This window comes from Vombatus ursinus, unplaced genomic scaffold (assembly GCF_900497805.2).
Source record: "Vombatus ursinus unplaced genomic scaffold, bare-nosed wombat genome assembly UNPS02004677.1, whole genome shotgun sequence".
Lineage (NCBI taxonomy): Eukaryota > Metazoa > Chordata > Mammalia > Diprotodontia > Vombatidae > Vombatus > Vombatus ursinus.
In genome coordinates, this window is record NW_020944455.1 from 465,157 (window position 1) to 484,335 (window position 19,179).

The window sequence follows — 19,179 nt, forward strand, 5'->3', positions numbered from 1 at the left end:
AAGTTTACAGTCTATCAGGGGAAAAGATATGAACACACAGAAGTAAACACAAAACAAAGTAATGCAAGGTAATGGGGTGGGAGGAGAAGGGAGACTAGCAGCTGGGAGGATCTGGAAAGGCCTCAGTAGAAGACATCCCTGAAGCTAAGCCCTGAAGGAAGGTAGGAGAGCCTAAGAGGTGACGTGAAGGCAGGAGGACAAGCCACACTTTGGGGACAGAGGCCCAGACACAAGATATTGGATGTTGTGTATGAAGAACCAGTATAATCTAGCTATAGAGAGGCACATGCGGGTGGACTTGGATTGCTAAATAGCGGCATCTCCCCCATAGTGAAAAAGCCTTCACTTGACCCAGCCTTCCCTCCAAGCTTGAGCTCTTCTTCCTTTCATAGGCAAACTCTTAGAAAGGGTCATCTATACTTGTGGCCTCCATTTCAGTTTCCTCATTGGTAAAATGGGTACAATATTCCTATTACCCCAAAGGGTCATTTTGAGGAAAGTGCTTTGTAAAATGTAAGGTACCAGATAAATGTGAATTATTATTATTTTCTGTCTAAGAAATCACAGAATCACAGAATGCCACAGCCAGGAGGGCCCTGAGAACAGGGAATGTCAGAGATGGGAGAGGCCTTAGAACATGGAATATCAGAGCTTCTGACAGGGAGAGGTGATGAACGGACTTACATAGAGAACATAGAAGTTAAACAGTATTAAAGAAGGGACCTTTAAGATTAACTGGACCAAGCCCCTCATTTTCAGATGTGGAAACTGAGGCCAAGAGAGTAATTTGAAGCTTTCTGAGCTACTTTCCTCACATTGACTTGATATCATATAGCATTTGGTAGCTGACCTGAGCCTTGAACCCATGTCCTCTGGGTCCTTCCAGCCTGGTGCTCTAAGTGTGCTCCAGGGCATCCCAAAGAGAAGAGGTCTGTTGTTCTTTGTGGCCACCCCCCATCCTAGCTGGCCAGCACAGGACCCCCTTCCCTCATTGAAGGGCTGACCACATCCCTGCTCAGCTCTCTCAGGCTACCCAATGGAGAGATAATTACCCAAAGAGGGTTAATAAAATAGATGCCCAAGTGGGTATTTTCTCTCCTGTGGCATCATTTGCTCCTTATAACAGTCCCATGAAAGAGGTTGGAAAAGTGTTATTCTCTACATTTTCCAGATGAGGAAACTGAGGCCTGGGTCAGACGATGACTTGCCCAGAATATAAACAGCGGAGTTTGGACCCCAATCCAGCTCTTCAGCCTCCCATATCTGGTATCCTCTCAAAGAAGCTTCCTGGGGAGGGAGAAAGACCCTGAGACTTTGGAGTCCAGAGCTGTGGATTGAAGTTCTAGATTCACAACTTACTAGTTATCTGCTTTGGGGCAACTCACTTTCTCTCCATTAGCCTCAGTTTCTTCATTTGAAAAATGAGGAGAAGACAGCTGCATTCCCTACCTGACAGGGGTCACTGTAGACCTTGATATCTAGGGTTGGAGAATTTCTAGAGGCTTGTAGACCAGAAATAAGAGTTGTAGCTACTGCTATTCCTACTGTCATTCCCATTTGAGCTGACATAGAATCAGGCCTAGCCCTTGGCCAGCCCCTCTTACAGGAGACCTTTGTACCAGATACGCACTTGACCAGGTGTCTTATGAGGAGTTCCAGCATATCCCGATTCTTGTTGGGAAGCTTATAGACCAGAGCATGAATGGCTCCCAGCCTGTAATCCAGGTTTTCAGACTCTGAGAGAAAATATCAAGAGACAGACATGGGTTATCCACTTGGGCTGTGGGAGCAGAGGACTCTGGGAAGTGGGGCCCCAGAGTATAGCTATGCTTGTAAGCAGAGAAGAAACTGAGAGACAGAGAGGCAGAGAGAGGGAGAAAGAGTAAGGGAGAGAAAAAGAGGCAGAAAGAGACAGAGAAACAGAGAGAGGAGAGGGAGAGAGAGAGACAGAGAGGGAGAGAGAGAGAGAGAGAGAGAGAGAGAGAGAGAGAGAGAGAGAGAGAGGGAGAGGGAGAGGGAGAGAGGGAGAGGGAGAGAGAGAGAGAGAGAGAGAGAGAGAGAGAGAGAGAGAGAGAGAGAGAGAGAGAGAGAGAGGTGAAATGCCCAAATATGAGCCCAGAGGCTGGGTCCTTGTGCCATCACGGGTATTATTTGTCCTAAATAGGGAGGGATCGTGAGACTCCAGGCTGGAGGGGGCCTTAGAAATCATCTAATTAATCCCCTTAACTTTACAGATCAGGTAACTGACACAAGAGAGGTGAGTGAGCCAGGGTCATGTAGCTAAGAATGCAGCTGAACCAGGATATGAAACCAACTCTTCTGACCCCCAAATCCAAGGCTCTGACACTTCAGCCTTTTGGGATGGCTCCTGTACCCCTTGGGTCCCTGGAAATCTGAAATAAGGATTCCTGGTTTCTCCATAAGGTCATGTTCCTCCCCCACAAAAACTGGGCCCGCTGGGTCCTCCAAGGCCAGGGAAGAATCAGCAGCAGGGTCCAGGGCTAAGAGCTACAGAGCTTCAGGTTCTGATCTTCTAGGCATTAGGGTGAGGAAGAGGCAAATGAGCTGTCTGTAGGCAAACCAATGGTTGAGTGGCAGCCCAGAAAATTCCAAGGGAAAAGTGCTGGATTGGAAAACAACCTGGGTTTCAGTGGCAGGAGAGCTGGACATGAATCCCAGTTCTGACACTTATTAGCCTTGTGACACTGGATAAATCATTTCCTCTCTCTGAGGCTCTGGTGTTCCCCCATAAAATGGGGACAATCATGCTTGAACTAACTCACACTTGGTAAACCTTAGAATCCTGGAGAAATGGTAGCTAATCCAGGGGAAGGGAAGGGAATAAGCATTTATTAAATGCCTACTATGTGCCAGGCGCTATACTAAGTACTTTCCAAATATGATCTTATTTGACCCTCACAACAACCCCAGGAAGTAGGTGCTATTATTATCCCCATTTTTCAGTTGAGGAAACTGAGGCAGGTAGAAATTAAGTGACTTGCCCAGGGTCATAAAGCTAAGGAGTGTCTGAAGCTGGATTTGAACTTGGGACTTTGGGACTTCCTGACTCCAGGCCCAGTGGTCTGAGCTACCTAGCTACTTAATTAATATTCTAAGCACCTCACTTGCCCTGGCTGTGTGCCTCAGTTTCCTTGTCTATGAACTTGGATGCTGCTACAGGAGGAATGATCTACAGTGTAGCTGAAGAACATCTTGAGAAGGCTAGGTAAAAGACTAACAATCTTAACAGAAAAAAGGTGCCACCTCTGGCCTGGCCCTGCCCAGTCACCCCAAGGGAACCAAGCCAGTTATTCCTACAGAAAAGATACAATGGCCTGCCATACAGGATCAAGTAATCCTAGCTCTAAAGCCCAAGGGGACCTCAGAGGCCAGCTAGACCAATGCCCTCATTTTACAGAGGAGGAAACTGAGGCAAAGGGAGGGATTGTCTAAGGTCACATATAGCATCCTAGATCTAGAGCAAGACAAGACCTCAGAAGCTGGCTAGATCTACCCCATCATTTTACAGAAGAGGAAACTGAGGCCCAGGGAAGGGAAGGTACTTGCTCAAGATGATGCAAATAGTAAGCAGGAGACACAGGATTTGAACCCAGGCCCTGGACCCTTCACCTTGTTTCTCCTAGCTCCTCTGCCAAAACCAGGAGAGGGGATATTGGCTGGGCTCTTGAATTAGACAGCAAAGAGGACTGGCCTGTACCAGCAAGGCTCTTCTATTGCCTACGATTTCTCTTCCTCCAGGCTGCTGGCCTCTGCAGTGGCAGCAGGCAAAGGCTGCCATGCTGGGGTGCCATGGGAAAGTATGAAGTCTGAGGAGCTGCTTAAAGCCCCTTGGACTTTGGGCTTGGGCAAGGGAATCCACCTCCCTGGGCCTTGGTTCCCTCCTCTATAAAATAAGGAGGGTGGGAGTGAGCCTAAAATGCCATTAGCCGGACTAACCCATCTACCCTAATTTGTATGGGCGGTAGCTTTGCTTGCCAGCTGATGACTGGCTAAAGAATACCAGTAATGGAACCTTCGAAACAGCCTGGAATAGTTAGTGGAAGGCTGGCCTCAGGGTCAGTAAACCTTGAGTTCAAACCCTGCCTCTGATACCCACTGGCTGTGTGACCCTGGGCAAGTCACTCAGGCAACTCCCCAAGATTAAACTCCAGAGGAGGGGCTGATCTGCTTGGGAGAAGGGGCTCCCTATAGCAATGAAATCAATGAAATCATAAAGCAAATTTTTACACTCACTTATGGATCTGTTCTCTTGGGCCTTAGCAAGCCAGTGTCCAGTCCTGCTCTCCTGTCTCCCTCCCTCCCTCTGCTGGTAAGGGCCTTCAACATCATCTAGTCCAATCCTCTTGTTTTATGGAGGGGGAAACTGAGGCTGCACAGGTCCTCTGAAGCTATCTTGTCTTCCCCAGTAGAATGTAAATTCCTTAAGGTCAGGGACTGTTTTTTGCCTTTCTTTGTATCCTTGGCCCTTAGCACAGTGCCTGACACTCAGTAACTGATTAATAAATGCTTGTGGATTTACCAAGTGATGGGGACAGGATTTGAACCCAAGGCTTTGGACTCTGAATCCAATATTCTCACTAGTATAGCACAATGCTGCTCCCTCCCGGGTGTTTTATCCTGCTAGGTCCTCTGGGCTGACTCAGCACATTCCAATTTTGTCCGATGAAGGGAAAACATGACAAAATGGTTAGGACTTACTTACTGGCGGCAGAGACCAGCTCTTTGTGGAGCTTATATGTCATAACAGGTTCCGAAAGATTCCTAAAATAAAAAGAGAGGACAAAGAGTTCCTTTGGGAGGGGAGGGGCCAGCAATGAAATTCTCCTACCCTAGAGGAAAGGATTTCCAAAGAGGCTGATAACTGCCCTCCCTTCCCTCCCACTCCCTCAGGGCTGGGACCACCAAAGCAATCTCTGGCACCCCAGGCTCCTCCATCTGTTCCTCCAACTCCTCCCCTGCCTCTTCGGCCCCCCCAACTTCCCCTTCCTCCTTCTTGTTAGGAATTCACAAAATGGTACTGACTAAAGCTACCACCTCCCCGCAATCTAGAAAGGAGATTACTAAATCCTAGAGCAGGCCTGATGTGCCTACATTGCACATTCTGGCCAGAACCCACTAAGCCAGGCCTTTAAGAAGCAATGCTAAGAGGTATGAGCAGTCTGGTAAAAACAAGCCAACAAAATCAGCCAATGGTTCTTGACTGCCTCCTGGCATGCATGACAAAGGCCTCAGGGGCCTGGACAATACAGCCTGTACTTTGGCAGCCAGACAATTTTCCTTCCATTTGTTCTGGTGGGTTCAGGATTGCGTGTAAACATTCACTTTGCCCTAAAGTTACAAGAGCCCTCTTCATCCCTGCGCCTCCACCTATGCCCCACCGGAGATGGTAAACTGAATCTATCACCTCCTCTCCATTCCTGTGACTGGCCCACTGGCACAGGACCTCACTGATCACACCCTGCCAAAGCTGGACTACCATGATGGCTTATTAACAGGACTTTCTGTCTCCACTCCCTGCTCCCCCTAATCCAGGGGCTCCCAACCCCAGGGGGCATGAGAAGCTTGGCGAGAGGGTATTGACAATACTGGGTAAATGATTACATTATCCAACTGAAATATTCCAAAAACACTACTGTGTTAGTGAAAAGATTGTTAGGAACTGACTGGTTTTCTTAGGAAAAATTTATTAATTTATCTTATTTTATTTCTCCTGAACGCAAACATGGTCAACTCTAGAATTTATTTTCTTTTATAATGAATACAGGGGCATGGGAAGATTTACTGAAAGCCAAGGGGCACAGAGATCAAAAAGGGCTGGGAAGCCCTTCTCTTGAATTATCCTTTATACCACCGTCAGGTCATCTGCTCAAAAAGGCATGGATGCCTCACTATTGCCTACTAAGTAGGGTTTAACTTCCCTTGACTAGCATTCAAGGCTGACCACAATCCAACGATACAGTGCCTTTCCTACCTTGGACCGTACTGCTCTTCTCTATGTACCAGCCACGTTAAAACACTTGTCTCTGCTGCCTCACTTGTGTCAGGGAGTTTCCTTTACCAGGGATTCCGTCCACTTCCCATTTGACCTGTTGAATACCTGTCTGACCATTACAATCCAATTCAGATGCCTGCTCATGAAGAAGGCCTTCTCTAATGCTCTTAAGCTATATGTGCTGGTGTTTCATCCCATCTCTAGACTGTAAAACCCATGAGAGCCAAGACCAACTAAACTTTGTACCTCCCCGGGGGAGGTACAAGTTTTTACACTCATTATTGACTTGAGAGATGTTTGTTATAAATACATCACCCCTCCTCCCATCTGTTTTAATCCCCCAGCTCCACAGGCTCACAGAAATGCCTAACCTCCTTGGCCAACCAGAAATACCTGAGGTAGAATTTCAAGGAGCTAGTGATTGTCTTAATATCCCAATCGCTATTCTGCAAATCAACATCTCCCGGGCATTTGGGATCTGTAAGAGAAAAGAAGTAAGGCTCTTCCAACGGTAATTTTCCCACCTTTTAAAAATAGAAAATATCATTTAAAGATAGTTAACCATGTGTCCTGGGCAGTGTCTAGTGTAACACTGGGCCCCCAAAGGTTTCCCACATGGCTCTGGGGCCTCTCATGCTTTCCTGGGTTGTATTATTTTGGCTTGTCAACTATCCAAAACCTAAGCTTCAACCTCCATCAGTACACCCCTCTAACAGAACACACAAAGGACACATGACTCTTACAAGCAAAAGGAATTAATACAGAATAGCATAGTAAATAATGGAAAAGTGAAGCATGTGTTAAACATTCTCTGTTATTCATTCTTTGTTTCAAAGAGGACCAAAGACAATTGACTCATGAGTGAAGTGGATAAGTGAGGCAGAGATATACAAAGTTGTTTGCCTCCCTCTCTCTTCCAGAGTCATCAAAGTCCAATGGCAGGACAAAAGTCAAGAGGACGAGTGATGGCTCAGGATGCAGTGGTGACCTTGGCATCTTTAATGTCTAATCAAGCTCTAAGGGATCCACAGCACCTGCTTTAGCCACCTAAATGGTCGTTGGAGCAAATTGTTCTCATCTGCCCATTCCACAAGGGAAGTCTTCCCATCCTTAAGGTTGACATCCCCCTAACTCACCAAGAGGTTTGAGGCCCATCAGTTACCCTCAGCCTGGTTTGGCCCATCTACTGAGACAGTTGTACTTGGGTGTGGCTGCTGCCCATACTACAGCTTCTTGGAGCCACGTGTCAAAGTTGGGTGAATCAGGTGGACACAAAGGTGGCTGAGCAGCTCTGAGAAGGGCTAGGGACCCTTCACACCATTGGTGCTAGTCCTCCCTGAACTGTACCCATATACAGAAGGCTGATATTTCCAGATCCAAATTCCCCTTTAATCCTTCAGTTGAGAAAGAAGGAGGGAAGAAGGGAGGAAGGGAGAGAGGGAGAGAGAGAGAGGAGGGGGAGGGAGAGAGAGAAAGAGAGAGAGACAGAGACAGAGACACAGACAGAGAGAGCCCTGGGAGTGGAGTCTGAGGAGCTGTTTAAAGCCCAGTGGACTTTGGGCTTGGGCAAGGGAATCCACCTCCCTGGGCCTTGGTTCCCTCCTCTATAAAATAAGGAGGGTGGGGGTGAGCCTAAAATGCAATTAGCCGGACTAACCCATTTAGCCTAGTTTGTGTGGGTGGTAGCTTTGCTTGCCAGCTGTTGACTGGCTAAAGAATACCAGTAATGGAACCTTCCAAACAGCCTGGAATAGTGAAAGCTCCACAAACATCTGATTGGCATAGGGCCTTGCACATAGTGGACATTCAATTGAATAGATTAAGTTCCCAATAGAACAAATACAAAATTTAAAGAGCTTTCCAAAATATTCATAGCAGTCCTTTTTGTGATAGAAAAAAATTAGAAACAAAGTGAATGCCCATTGATTGGGGGATGGCTAAATAAATTGTGGTCCACGAATGGAAGATGAAATACAGTGGAAAACTACCTCAAAATGCTCAAAATAACTAATAATCAAAAAATGTGAAATAAAACAATCCTGCATTATCTCCTTATATCCATCAAGCTAGCCAAGACACTACAAGATGGAAAAACTAATGAGTGGAAAATAAAACTGTGCCCATTCATTCCCTTTGACCTAGGAGTTTCACTATTGGGCCTACATGCTAAAGATGTTATTGCTAATAAGAAAATGCCTGGGCATATGTACAAAACTGTCAATATCTGTGTTATTTGTGAGAACAGAGCCCTGAAAACAAAATCTGTACCTCAGAATTGCAGAATGGCTGAACAAAGTCTGTTATGAATGTGGCCTAATGTAATATTACTGCACTGTAAGGGATGACAGAATGTGACAAATTCAGAGAAATCTGGGAAGATTGGTTTGAACTGATGCAAAACTTCATGACCAAAAGAACAGTTTACGTGGCAACTCAACAGCAACTCTAACAACGTGAAGTCAACTGGAAGAGGCAAAAAAGGGTGGAACACATGCAGAAATGAAATTCAGTACATGCTGTACTGGCCAAGTGAGAGGACTCATCCTTTCTTTCTCTCAATAGCCAAGAACTGGAGGAGGGGGCAGGGAAGATGTTTTGGAAAGGGGTTTGTTAACCAGTCTGGTTGTGCCCAAAGGAGACATATGAGCACATTTGACAAAAAGAACTAGAAAGGTGACTGGATTAGACGATCCTTAAGCTCTGACGTTCTGTTCTAAGTTTTAAGATAGATGTTTCTGAATGGTGAGCCACGAAACCCTGGGCTCGAAGCACCAATCACAATTGCTGAAGGTATGCCCTCCTGCAGAAGTACATGCACTTTTTAAAACAATGAAAACAAAGTGTAAGTCTAAAACGTGAAGTATTTGCTCCAACTGAGAAGGAATCCACAGCCTTGATTCTTTCAGAGCAGCCATACAAAGGAGGTCAAGTTTGAGGTAGTCCACCCTGGTGGGAGCACAGCAGGGTTCTCTGGGATGGTGGTAGTAGCCCTCTTCACCGGACCACAGAGAAGTTATGGCCTTCACGTAGGCTGCTGCTGGAAGAGGCCAAGGTCATCTGCAGACGGGTGCAGACCGGGAACTGGAAGAGGTGTCCCAAGAGTGCAAAGGAGGGGCCTACTGCATCTGGATGGAGTCCTTGGCCCCAACTCAGACCTATCTCCTGCTTTCCATAACCAATTCCCCCCAGGGTCCTCCGGGCGACTTGGATACTGCACAGCTCGGCTTTGGTGCTGGAGTTCTCTAGCTCTGGGTAGGGATGAGATCAGGGAGGAGGTCTGGGTGCACCTGTAGGCTGCTCCTGCCTCAGGGTTTTGAGAAGGGGGTTCAGGCATCACCATGTGGACCAGGACATGGCATTCATAGGACTGTAGGGGCATTCAGCATTTATGCCTCCAGTAGAACGTAAACCCTTTGAGGGCATCTCATTCATGACTGTATTTGTACCCAAGCACCTGCCACATGGAAAGTATTTCATACGGGCTTGGGGACTAAGCTGATACACATGGAACCATGACTGAGGGAGGGGCGGCAGCTTGAAACCTTTGCCTTCAGTCCAGAGAGTCTAAGAGGGCTCCTGACCCACTTGAGTATGAGCAGCTGGCCTTGTCAGAGAAATATGTCAATTAGAAATTAGTGGGTAAGCAAAAATGACCAGAAAAATCAGCTACACTTCTCAACATTGTTCAAATTGGGAAGTACAATATAATATTATATCATTTTTTTTAAAAAAAAAACCTGCTTTGGTATCTTTATTACATGTTTGAAATTTAATTGTGTATAGTAATAAAACTTGTAACAAATTCATTTCATTTGAATTAAATACAAGCAAAGAAAATGGTTTGCAGAGATTGTTTTATGGAAAGGTGCAATGTTTTTGTGGAAAAAGGGGATGTTGCAGGAATGGAAACTTTGGAAATAACAGTTGTAAGGTCTCCTGAAGCTCTAGTATTATATAGCCGAGTTTCCTTTACAGTTCTGACCTTCTGTGTTCTAAACCCCTCCAAGCTCTGACATAAGGCCCCTCCCAACTCTGACATTCTGTGTTCTAAAGCCCCACTTACCTTTCTGTCATTCTATGCTCCAAAGGTACTTCCAACTCTAACATTTTCAGTTCTAAGATACCATTGGGTCCCTTTTATTCTCTGTTCTAAGGCCTCCTTTTTCTCTGACGTTCTCTGTTCTAGGGCACCTTCTCTCTACAACATTCTCTGTTCTAAGCATTTTCTTTCTCTGACATTCTCAATTCTAAAGCTCCTTCTTTCTCTAATATGCTCTATTCTAAGAACTCATCTTTCTCTAATGTTCTCTCTTCTAAGGCACCTTCTTTCTCTGATATTCTCTTCTAAAGTTCCTTTTTCTTCTGGCATTCTTTGTTTTAAGACCCATTCTTAAGGCCCCTTGATTTTCTTACATTCTTTGTTCTAAGAATCCTTATTTCTCTTATATACTCTGTTCTAAGGCCCCTTCTTTTTCTGACATTCTCTATTCTACACTCCCTCCCAGTTCTGACAGTCTGAATTCCAAGGCCCCTTCTTTCTCTGACATTCTCTGTTCTATGAACCTCTTTTTTCTCTTACATACTCTTTTAAAAAGCCCCTTATTTCTCTGACATTCTTTATTCTAAGGCCCCTTCCAACTCTGACATTCTATGCAGGAGTGGGGAACCTGCAACCTCAAGGCCACATGTGACCCTCTAGGTCTTCAAGTGTGGCCCTTTGACTGAATCTGAACTTCACAGAATAAATCCCCTCCATAAAAGGATTTGTTCTGTTACACTTGGACTCAGTCAAAAGGCCGCACCCAAGGACCTAGAGGGCCACATGTGGCCTCCAGGCTGCAGGTTCCCCACCCCTGTCTATGGGCTTTCACATTTCTGATATTCTCTGTTCTACAGGCCTGCCTTTTTCTGCCATTCTATGCTCTAAGGGCCCTTACAGTTCTGACATCTGATATACCAAAGTCCTTTCTTTGTCTGACATTCTGTGTTCTAAGGCCCCATCTTTTTCTGACATTCTCTGTTTTAAGGTCCCTACCAGCTCTGGCATTTTCTCTTCTAAGGTGCCTCCCAGCTCTGATCTTCTTGGTTCTAAGGTACTTCTCAGCCCCAATACTCTTGGTTCTAAGGCCCCCTCCAGCTCTGACATTCTTGGTTCTCAGGCCCTTCCCAACTCACACATTCTTAATTCTAAGGACCTACATTTTTTTTTTTTTTGCCACGCTATGCTCTAAGGGCTTTCATAGCTGTGATACTCTTTATTCTAAAAGTCCTTCTTTCTGACATTTTCTGTTTTAAGGCCCCTTCTTTCTCTCACATTCTCTGTTCTAGGGGGCCCAGCTCTGACATTCTCTGTTCTAAGACCCCTTCTTTCTGTGACAGTCTCTCTTCTAAGGCTCCTCCTTTTTCTTATATTCTCTATCCTAATGCCCCTTCTTTCTCATGTTCTCTCTTCTAGTCCCGTTCTTGTTAAGGCAGTCCAAACCTCATGAAATTCCCATGCTGACCAGTTTTTGCTTTCCTACCCTTCTGTCTTCTCTCCTCTTTTCACACCAGCTGTTTCTAGGCTAACATAAGTTTGAGTGCTCACCGTGTATTTGAAGCAATTTCTCTAAACCACTTACCTCCAAATGTCCCTGTTCTGCCAACTCTCTATAGCCCAGAAATTCTTCCTACTATCTGACCTACGGTCTTCAAACCAGTGAAGAGCATCGTCTTACCAAAAAAGGCATTCAGTAGCTTCTGAACCTGGATGTTGCTGCCCACTGTCCGGTAAACGCCCTCTGTCGTGATGCCTAAGGGTGGAAGAGCAGATTGCTTTGAGTTAGGGCTCTTGAAGCTCTCAGAGTGGAAAAGTAGCAGCTTTCACATGAAAGGAAACAATCTTCATTGATTGTCCGGACTGATCTACCCAAAGGTCAACTGGAGGTCTTCCTGTGGGAGAGGTCAGTTGACCCAAAGGACAACTTCACCCCCTCTCACTCTAGCCAAATTGGACATAAGAGGTGATGGAATATAGTGGAAAGAGGTCATGACCCATCCCAAAGACCTCTTACCATTGGAACTCCTTTCCGCATCCATAAAATGAGTGCTTTTGTTAGCAAAGTATTAGAGATATGGGAGCAATTTGAGTAATTAAAAAAACTGTCTGATTTATAATTGTTTTTGGCCAGGCCCTGTGATTTCAATGGTGTAGGAAACTGTGGTGCCCAGAAGTGAACCCAGTCACGTAGATGTGCACTGACCAGGGCAGAGGATGGAAGGCCTCGTCAGTCCTAGAAGCTAGGCCTCTCAGTGTAGCCCAGGTTCTTTAGAAGGGAAAATATAGATGTGGAGTGACAGTAGCAGATGGAAATTCTGGAAATGGCCCTGGCCCTGCTCCTCGGGGGCGTGAGAAAAGAAACTGCCAGCTTCTGAGAGAACACGAGGAGATGTGGTGTCTTTACAAGAAAGGGAAGTTCTAGTGATTACTCACTAGAATATGGAAGGTGTATGAAAGAAAGAGATCTAGGATAAAAGGGAGTTTAACAACAGAGGATAGAAAGGACTTGGGAGGCCTAGGGCTGAAGTAACTAGGGAGTGGGGTGGGAGAGGAATTGTCCCCCTCTCCATTCCCCCTCCCATTATCCTGGCTGAACCCAAGCATTCCAAACAAATCTAGACCAGGTGATACATCAAGCAGGTAGTTGGGCAGGATACGGGCATGACAGCCATTAGACCTTAGGGGATAGAAACTTGTAGCCTGAAGGATGGGTGAGGAAGTGGGCCAACTGGGGACCAACACTCTCCCATGGAAAAGGAAGCGTTTGAGGGTAGCCTTGCTTCCCTGGATGGTGGCACAGGGGCAAAGCCTGGGTTACCCCATGTCTTGGCCCTGCCTTTGAGAAAGTTGAAGAAGAAAGTGAGATGAAGACACATGGGCTAGAGCTGGGGCAACATTCCAGAAGTGAGAGAGTAAGGTTTGGCAGGAACTGATTCTCCTATACAAGAAGCATATATTTATTTCATACACATTATTTATTTTTTATACATTCATTTGTGTACACATTGTCTCCCCCTCTATAATGCAAACTCCCTGAGGCAGGGACTGATTCATTCTGTCTTTGTATTCCCAACATCAAGTATGGTGCCTGGAACATAGTAGGTACATAATAAATACTAGCTGATGGACCAATTGATTAGTAGTGTCCCCCTAGTAGAATGCAAGTTTCCTGAAAGCAGAGATTATTTCATTTTCATTTTTTTCTCTCCCCAGAGCCTGGACCATGGAAGGCACTTAATAGCCATATTTCAGTAGGGATAGGCCGTACTTCGAGTTGGGATGGGCCATACTTTAGGTAGAGATAAGCCATACTTTAAGTAGGGATAGGCCTACTTTGGGTAGGGATAGGCCATACTTTGGGTAGGGATAGGCCATACTTTGGGTAGGGATAGGCCTACTTTGGATAGGGATAGGCCATACTTTAGGTAGGGATAGGCCATACTTTGGGAAGGGATAGGCCTACTTTGGGTAGGGATAGGCCATACTTCAGGTTGGGATAGGTCTCACTTCAAGCAGTGCAGAGATCTGACAAGCTCACTGAATCACACTGTCTCTTGGTAGAACTCCACTACTCACATTTTCTTGCCTTTTGTTTCTTTCCCAGCCCCCCCCCCCCCATGTTTAAATCTGCATGTATTATAGCAGAAACTAAATCTTCATGTTTAAATTCACTTAGATCTGACTCATCAAAACACTACTTGGAGGATGCCAAGCACTCTCTAAAAACACTTTATAAGCCATTTGAAGCTCTTTCCCCTTTTAAGCAGGAAGCCACAAACTGTTGAAAGTAAATACACTTGGATCCCACCCCAATGGAATGTGCTGACATTTTGCAAGATGCTTGCTCAAAACTAACGCCAGTTTGTTCATGCTGCTATTTTCAACATGGCCTTCAAGGCAATAAAGCAAGGCAGCAAGCATCTAGTGCCTGCTATGTGCCAGGCACTATGCTAAGTGCTGGGGCTACAAATTCAAGTAAAAATGGAGGGAATTAGAGCCAGTTGAGAAAAACGGATGAATTGTGTATATGAGCCAGATTCATGAATGCAAGGGAAAAGGGTGAGCAAGCTTAATAAATATTAAGCATCTACTATGCACCAAATACTATGCTAAGCACTTTACAAATATGGTCTCATATGATCCTCATATAACAAACAATCCTGGGAGATAGGTGCTTTTATTATTCCCATTTTACAGCTGAAGAAACTGAGGCAGAGAGAGGTAACATAACTTGCCCAGGGTCACATAGTTAGTAAATGGATTTGAACTGGGAGCTGGATTTGAACTCAAATCTTCCCAACTCTAGGTGTAGTGGTCTATTCATTGCACCACCCAGCATCTTTCTCAGTTTTTTTTTTTTTTAGCACAGCTGGCATGTAATAAATGGCTTGTTGAAAGGAAGAATGAATAAATGAATGAATGAATTAATGACTACAGTGTAGTGGACCTGGGCTCTAGTCTTGAGTCTCCCACTAACTTTTTATGTGACTCTGGGTCTGATTTGGATTAGGGTGTTAGCGTATGTGACTGCCATGGAATATTACTGTGCCCAAAGAAATGACAAACAGGAAGAACTCAGAGAAGCACGGAAAGACGTCTATGAAATGATGCAACATAAATAAAGCTGAACCAGGCAAACTATATACACATTGACTACAACGACATAAACAAAAACAATGAAATGAAATGGAACAATGTAATTATAGTGACCAAGCTGGACCTAGGAGGAGGGTTGAGAAAATGCATCTCCGTCATAGACTCAGTTTCTTTGTTAATTTTGCTAACTGCTTCCTAACCCCCTTTCTTTGTTATCAGAAATCCTCAGTGGGTAGGAGAGAGAGAGTGAAGATATATTGGGCGGGGGGGGGGGGAAGCAGCTAGGTGGCACAGTGGATAGAGCACTGGCCCTGAAGTCAGGAGAACCTGAGTTCAAATCCAGGCTCAGACACGTAATACTTACTACACTTACTAGCTGTGTGGCCCTGGGCAAGTCATTTAACCTCATTGCTTAACCAAAAAAAAAAAGCAAAAATCTCAAAATAAATATATACACACACACATACACACACACACACACACACATATTTGGAAACAAAAGGAGAAGCAACAAAAAGGACTTCAAATGATAAAATGATAAAGTTGGGTTCAATGATCTCTAAGATCTCAGCTCTCGGATTTCGTGATTCTCTGAGTGAGTGACAGATGAATGAATGTGTGGCTATTTGGGCAAACAGAAGAGTCAATTCTGTATCGTTGAAGTTTAGAGCTAGAGTCTTTAGAGACCAACACCCTCATTTGAAAGACACAGAAAACAGTATCCAGGAAAGATAGATTGCTTGCCCAGGGTCACCAAAATGAGGCTGTGGAGTAGCCAAGACTAGAAGCCTGGCCTCTATACAATGTTCTTCGTATCCCAAACACACGGCAGCAGGTGGGGAGGGACAACGACCAGCTTTTACTTACCTTTGGCCTCCACAGCATTGGTGCACTTCCTTACAAATTTGAATCCAACGTCATTGAGTTCCACTGTTCAGGAAAAGGGAGACAGTTAGCCGTCACACAGTGGCCAGGGTTCCAACCCAGCTATTTCAATGATACACTATGGCTGCTCATCACTAACCATCTTGGAGCAGTGGGGAGTTGGGGTCAAGGGGGTGAATTAAATGATAGGCCTCACGCTTGGAGGCTCTAATTTTCCTCTTAGGAGGAAGGAGGATATACAAACAAGAATGACTTCTGCGTCTCTAGATTACAGCTCTACTTGTCCCTCGGCCCCACTTGGAGATAAATAACTGGCTTCCTCTGCTTGTCAGACGTTACACAGCAGCCACCAGCTAAGTCTGATCTTCACCCAACAAGGGGCACTCCTTTGCCCACCTGCACCCAGATATCCCAACACAAGTAGCATTTGCTGCAAATTGGAACAGCTGGCAGTTTATAAGGTCAGCACAACAGATACATGATGGACTCACTTTCTTCCTGTTTCGTTATGGGGCTGTGGTAGATCTACAAAAGAAGAGAAAGAGATAGAACCGCAGCTGCTGGGAGTTGCCATTCCAAGCTGTTGCCTATGCTACCAGAGTTGCCCCCCAGGCCGCCTCCTCCTGCCCCAGACTGGCTCTATGAGTGCTCTAGATGTCTTGGGCCTTGAACCAGCTCTTTGCAGGGGTGAGAGCCAACCCACGTCATGTTTTCCCCAGGTCTGGGTTAGTAGTTAGAGCATCACAGAGCCATAGGTATCAAACACAAATAGAAATGAAGGCCAAGAATCCATACATAAGGATCCCTGTTGGGCTACACATTGGCTTAGTTTTAAAATGTAACATTAGGTATGTTTTCTTGTATTTTTATTTCTTTTGTTCAACATTTGCCAATCACATCTTAATCTGGTTTGGGCCACATCAGGGAGCGTCATGGACCCCATGCGGCCCAGGCTGCTAGTTTGACACCTCTGTTTAGACTCGCCAAGCCCAAGGCCAATGAGGAACAGGTAAGAAATCCCTCCCAACCTCTAACAAGGCACTGGGGGTGGTATTAACAGAAGAGCCTAGGACTTGGCCAATTTTCAGAGAGAACATTTGGGACAAATCAGGGCTTGATTTATTGTTTTGTTGATTGTCTAGACTTAAGAAAGTGATGGAGAAAACGTTAATAATGCAGATTAAATGAAAAATGTGTTAAATGAAAAATGTGTATCTTGCTTATGTTTTCCCGGAGAGCTGGTTGTTATTCATCAGCATTTATCAGCATACCCCTGGCTGGAAGGCACCTTCAAGGTCATATAATCCAACCCTCTTGATTTACAGAGGAGGAAACAAAACTTTATTTGATAAACTAAGTGACTCACCCACAGCCACCAAAGGGAGTAAATGGTAGAGCTGGGATTGAAACCCAGACTCTGACCCCAAATCTAGGGTCCTTTCCACTATGACTTGTTCAATTACACTGGTTAGAATATGGCCTACAGATCGTCATCAGCATAACAAGCTGTAGCACCATCAGGTTTGCAAAGCAACCTGGGAGGGAGGTGCTATTATTGCCCCCATTTGATAGTTGAGGAAACTGAGGCAGAGAGGTGAAGTGACTTGCCCAGGGTCACACTGTTAGTAAATGTCTGAGGCAGGATTTGAACTCGGGCATTCCTGACTCTGGGTTGTACATTGTACCATCTAGATGTCTCAATGCAGCTATCAACTCACAGATAAGGTGCTGTCTCCACTGGCAGGAGTTTCCTCATCTGGAAGTTCCCCATATCAGTAAAATCCCAGGCCCCATCCCTGTCCCTATCCACTTGCCAAAGGAATATTCCTAAAGCTCGGTGATGATTGTATCACTCTCTTGCCCAATGAACTCCAGGGGCTCATCCGAGGCCAATCCTAACTTCTCTGAACATTTCAAGCCCTTCACAACCTAGATTCCAACACACTTTTAGGCTTCCTTGTACATCTCCTCCCCTTCATTCATTCTCTGATCTGGCCCAGATCTGGCCTTCATGCTGTTCTTCACCCATGATACTCTATTTCCGACTTCCAGGCCTTTGCATAGGCTGTGGCCCATGCCTGAAATGCCCTTCATTCTCACCACTACCTTATAGAATCCCTTATTTTCTTCAAGGTTCAACCAATATAAGAGCCCTCTCCTGATCTCCTCAGCAATTAGTGCCTTTCCCCTAAAATTACCAGCTAGGTGGCTCAGTGGATAGAGCATTGGGCCTAGAGTCAGGATCCTGCTCAGATATTTACCAGTGTGTAACTCACTTGACCATTCTCTGCCTCAGTTTCCTCAACTGTAAAATGGGGGTAATAACAGTCCCTATCTCTCCAAGGGATATCGTGAGGATCAAATGAGATAATATTTATAAAACACTTTGTAAACCTTAAAGGAATATATAAATGCCAGCTGCTATTATTTCTCTTACTCTGTTCATATGTTGCATTTACTCATGTTCTAAACAGCAGGTACAACAGATTTTGGCCTTTGTACCCCCAGTGACAAGCACAGTGCCTGGCACATAGTAGGCACTTAATAAATGCTTACTGATCTGAAGTGGTCTGAAATACCTGTGTCGTGTTCCTAAGCCTCTACTCACTGGGTCAGGAGAAGGCCTTGCCCAGAGATACCTGGGAAATAAGTCAAAGATATTACAAAGCTAGAAGGGCCTTTAGAGATCATCTCTTCCAACCCCCCTCATTTTACTGATGAGGAAACTGAGGCACAGAATTTGAACCCAGGTGTTAGGGCTCCAGATGCAATGATCTTGCCACGCTGCCATTCATGTGCCCATGTCCAAACTGTCAAAGAGAAGTTAGAGGCCCTCTCTCCAATCCAATGAGTATTATTAAGCAGCATCTATGTGCAAGGCCCTTTACTTGCCAAGAGGGGATCCAAAGACAAGTGGAAAGAATAGTCCTTGCCCTCAAGAGGCTTATATTCTACTGAGGGGATACAGCACCTAAACACTTAAGTATTTACCTGGTCATTTGAGGAAGAGAAAGAAGGCCCCAATATCTAGGTGCAGCAGGAAAAGTGGTGTCTGAGCTGGTGTGCCTGGGGAGCCAGTAGGCCAGTCTGGCAGCCACATAGAGCTCATGAAAGGAGGTTTGAGTAAGAAGCCTGGAAAGGTAGGTTGGAGCCAGGTTGCAAAAGGCTTTAGATGATCATTAATGATGATGACAACGACGACGATGATGATGAGGATGATAGCCAGAATTTCTATAGCTCCTTAAAGTTTGTAAAGTGCTTGACAAATGTTAACTCACTTGATCCTCACAACAATTCTGTGAGGTAGGTGCTGTTATTCTTCTCATCTTACAGAAGAGGAAACTGAGGCAAACTGGGTGAAGCGACTTGCCCAGGATCACACAGCTAATATGGGTCTGAGGTCAGATATGAACTCAGGTCTTTCTCATTCCAGGCCCAGAGCTCTCTCCACTCTACCTCGGCTATGAGATAATAGGGAGCACCAATGCTTCTTGAGTAAGAGCAGCTTTGTGTTTTAGGAAGATGCCTCAGGCAGTTATGGGGAAGATGGTTTGGAGAGCAGGACTCCACCTAGGAGGCTATTGCGATAGTCCAAACAAGGGCATGAACTAGAGTGGTGGCTATGTGAGGACAGAAGGGACTCCAG

General features: G+C 45.3%; 1 protein-coding gene across 1 annotated transcript in view; it reads right to left on the bottom strand.

Annotated features, from left to right (window-relative positions):
* OPHN1 (oligophrenin 1) overlaps nucleotides 1-19,179 on the bottom strand; it is a 273,019-nt gene that overhangs the window by 52,191 nt on the left and 201,649 nt on the right. Inside the window, exons 12-17 of the mRNA XM_027839055.1 lie at nucleotides 16,025-16,058; nucleotides 15,516-15,578; nucleotides 11,731-11,805; nucleotides 6,407-6,491; nucleotides 4,724-4,782; nucleotides 1,631-1,736 (exon numbers count right to left, since the gene is read on the bottom strand). Of these exons, the coding sequence (XP_027694856.1) occupies nucleotides 1,631-1,736; nucleotides 4,724-4,782; nucleotides 6,407-6,491; nucleotides 11,731-11,805; nucleotides 15,516-15,578; nucleotides 16,025-16,058 (422 nt within the window). The remainder of the gene's footprint in view (nucleotides 1-1,630; nucleotides 1,737-4,723; nucleotides 4,783-6,406; nucleotides 6,492-11,730; nucleotides 11,806-15,515; nucleotides 15,579-16,024; nucleotides 16,059-19,179) is intronic.